The sequence below is a fragment of the Lipotes vexillifer genome, unplaced genomic scaffold (genome assembly GCF_000442215.2).
Source record: "Lipotes vexillifer unplaced genomic scaffold, Lipotes_vexillifer_v1.1 scaffold408, whole genome shotgun sequence".
Taxonomy (NCBI): domain Eukaryota; kingdom Metazoa; phylum Chordata; class Mammalia; order Artiodactyla; family Lipotidae; genus Lipotes; species Lipotes vexillifer.
In genome coordinates, this window is record NW_006787469.1 from 857,247 (window position 1) to 859,051 (window position 1,805).

The following is a 1,805-nucleotide window of genomic DNA, read 5'->3' on the forward strand; positions in this document are numbered from 1 at the left end:
GAGCGAGAATCACCTCGTGTGCTGGCTTCCGATTTTGTTGTCGTTAGGCTGCTCACACAGGCAGCATCGATGCGCTGTCTCTAGACGTGGCCTTGTCTGACCACTTTCTCCCTTGCAGGTACTGCCACAAGCATTATGACCAAAATAAAGATGGCAACAAAGATGTAAGTAGTGACCCTGGCCCCAGGGAGCATGGGTGCATTGCACTGTCCCTCTTAGCATAGCTAACCCCTCTGGTTTGGCCACAGGTGACCCTGGTATGAATTGCTAAGATAAGACAGGTCATGGGTCAATGTGCTGATTGGTTTTGCACGTGCGTTTTGAGGTAGAGGCAGCGTGACCATGATCCTGGTTTGCTTGGGATGGTTCTGGCTTACACCTGTCGTCGTCCGTGTGATTATTCGTAGCACCCCTGCCCCTTTACTCTCGAAAGAATCCCGACTTGTGTAATAAATTTATGTGGTCAACCTGTTGAGAAGGAACATCTGATGGTTCTGGTAAGGTGCACACGTGTGCTCTGTCTAGATTGCACATGGATCTGTCAGTGTACAAAGACATTTTTGGTGGCCATGACTGGGGGTAGGGGTGCTACTGGAATCTAGGAGGTAGAGGGCAGAGTTGCTATTGAACAGTGCACAGCACAGACCCAGCAAAGAATTATTCGGCCCAGAATATTGAGTGCTGAGGCTGAGAAACTCTGTGGTATGGGTACCAGTAGGAGATGCAGCATCTCATCTTGGGTAATCCTCACCTGCTAATACGTGGCAGGGTCTCAGCCTTCAAAGCCAAAGGAAATGAGGGATCTCTTTGAGTCGTTTTGTTAATTTAACAGTGTAATGCAAAACAAATAAAAGGCATTTGATGTTTTTTCTCTCAGGGAGAACACAATCTTTAATTTTTGACATCTTCAGTTGACTGACTTTAGAAAATTTTTTAAAAGGTGAAAAATGATGAGTTTTAAATGCTCCGTGACAGCTGTTCCTATAGACCAACCCTCTTGCCTTTAGGTGTGGTCACACTGGGGGTTCTGGGAGGGTTGCTGCCAGCCTGACATGCGTGGCTTGTTGTGTATGAGACAGGTGTATCTGTCCCTGCTCCGGATGTACCTGTCCCCACCCAGCGTTCACTGCCTGGGGCCAATCAAGCTGGAACTGCTGGAGCCACAAGCCAACCTCCAAGCCGCCCTGCAGGTCCTCGAGCTGCACCACGGCAAACTGGATACCACCAAGGTCAGGAGTTCTTCTCGGGGAGACGGAGGGCACGTGTGGACAGCATGGAATGAGAAGAGGGGCCAGAGGAGGGACTGGGGTTTGAGGGGCTCCGTGACGTCAGGCATTTCCTCAGTCTCACTTGTGTCCTGCCTCACCCTATTCCCTTCTCTCTTCCCGTCCCCAGGCCATCAACCTTCTGCCAGCGAACACTCAGATTAACGATATACGCATCTTTCTGGAAAAGGTCTTGGAAGAGAATGCACAAAAGAAACGGTTCAATCAAGTGCTCAAGAACCTTCTCCATGCAGAGTTCCTGAGGGTATGAGCCTTTCAGACATGAGGGCAGGCGTGTACTTTTCAGTGTGAGACAGTTACCACGTTCCCTGTAGATAAAGGCAGGGCCTTATGCTTTTGAACTCTAGTTCAAGCTGATCGGTAACCAACTGGGCATTTAAATGCAGGTGTTTCAATTAGGGGAGTCTCTGTGGGCTGGGAAATGAGACAGTGCCGGCCCTTCTGTTCTAAATACCTGCTGGACATTGGGACTTTTCCCCCAATCTCTCTGCTGCCAGGTCCAGGAAGAGCGGATTTTAC

At 49.6% G+C, this 1,805-nt stretch overlaps 1 protein-coding gene across 1 annotated transcript in view; it reads left to right on the forward strand.

Annotated features, from left to right (window-relative positions):
• The window catches only part of VPS39 (VPS39 subunit of HOPS complex), a 45,198-nt gene that overhangs the window by 41,895 nt on the left and 1,498 nt on the right, over positions 1-1,805 (forward strand). Inside the window, exons 21-23 of the mRNA XM_007460143.1 lie at positions 119-164; positions 1,080-1,229; positions 1,396-1,532. Coding sequence (XP_007460205.1) covers positions 119-164; positions 1,080-1,229; positions 1,396-1,532 — 333 coding nt within the window. The remainder of the gene's footprint in view (positions 1-118; positions 165-1,079; positions 1,230-1,395; positions 1,533-1,805) is intronic.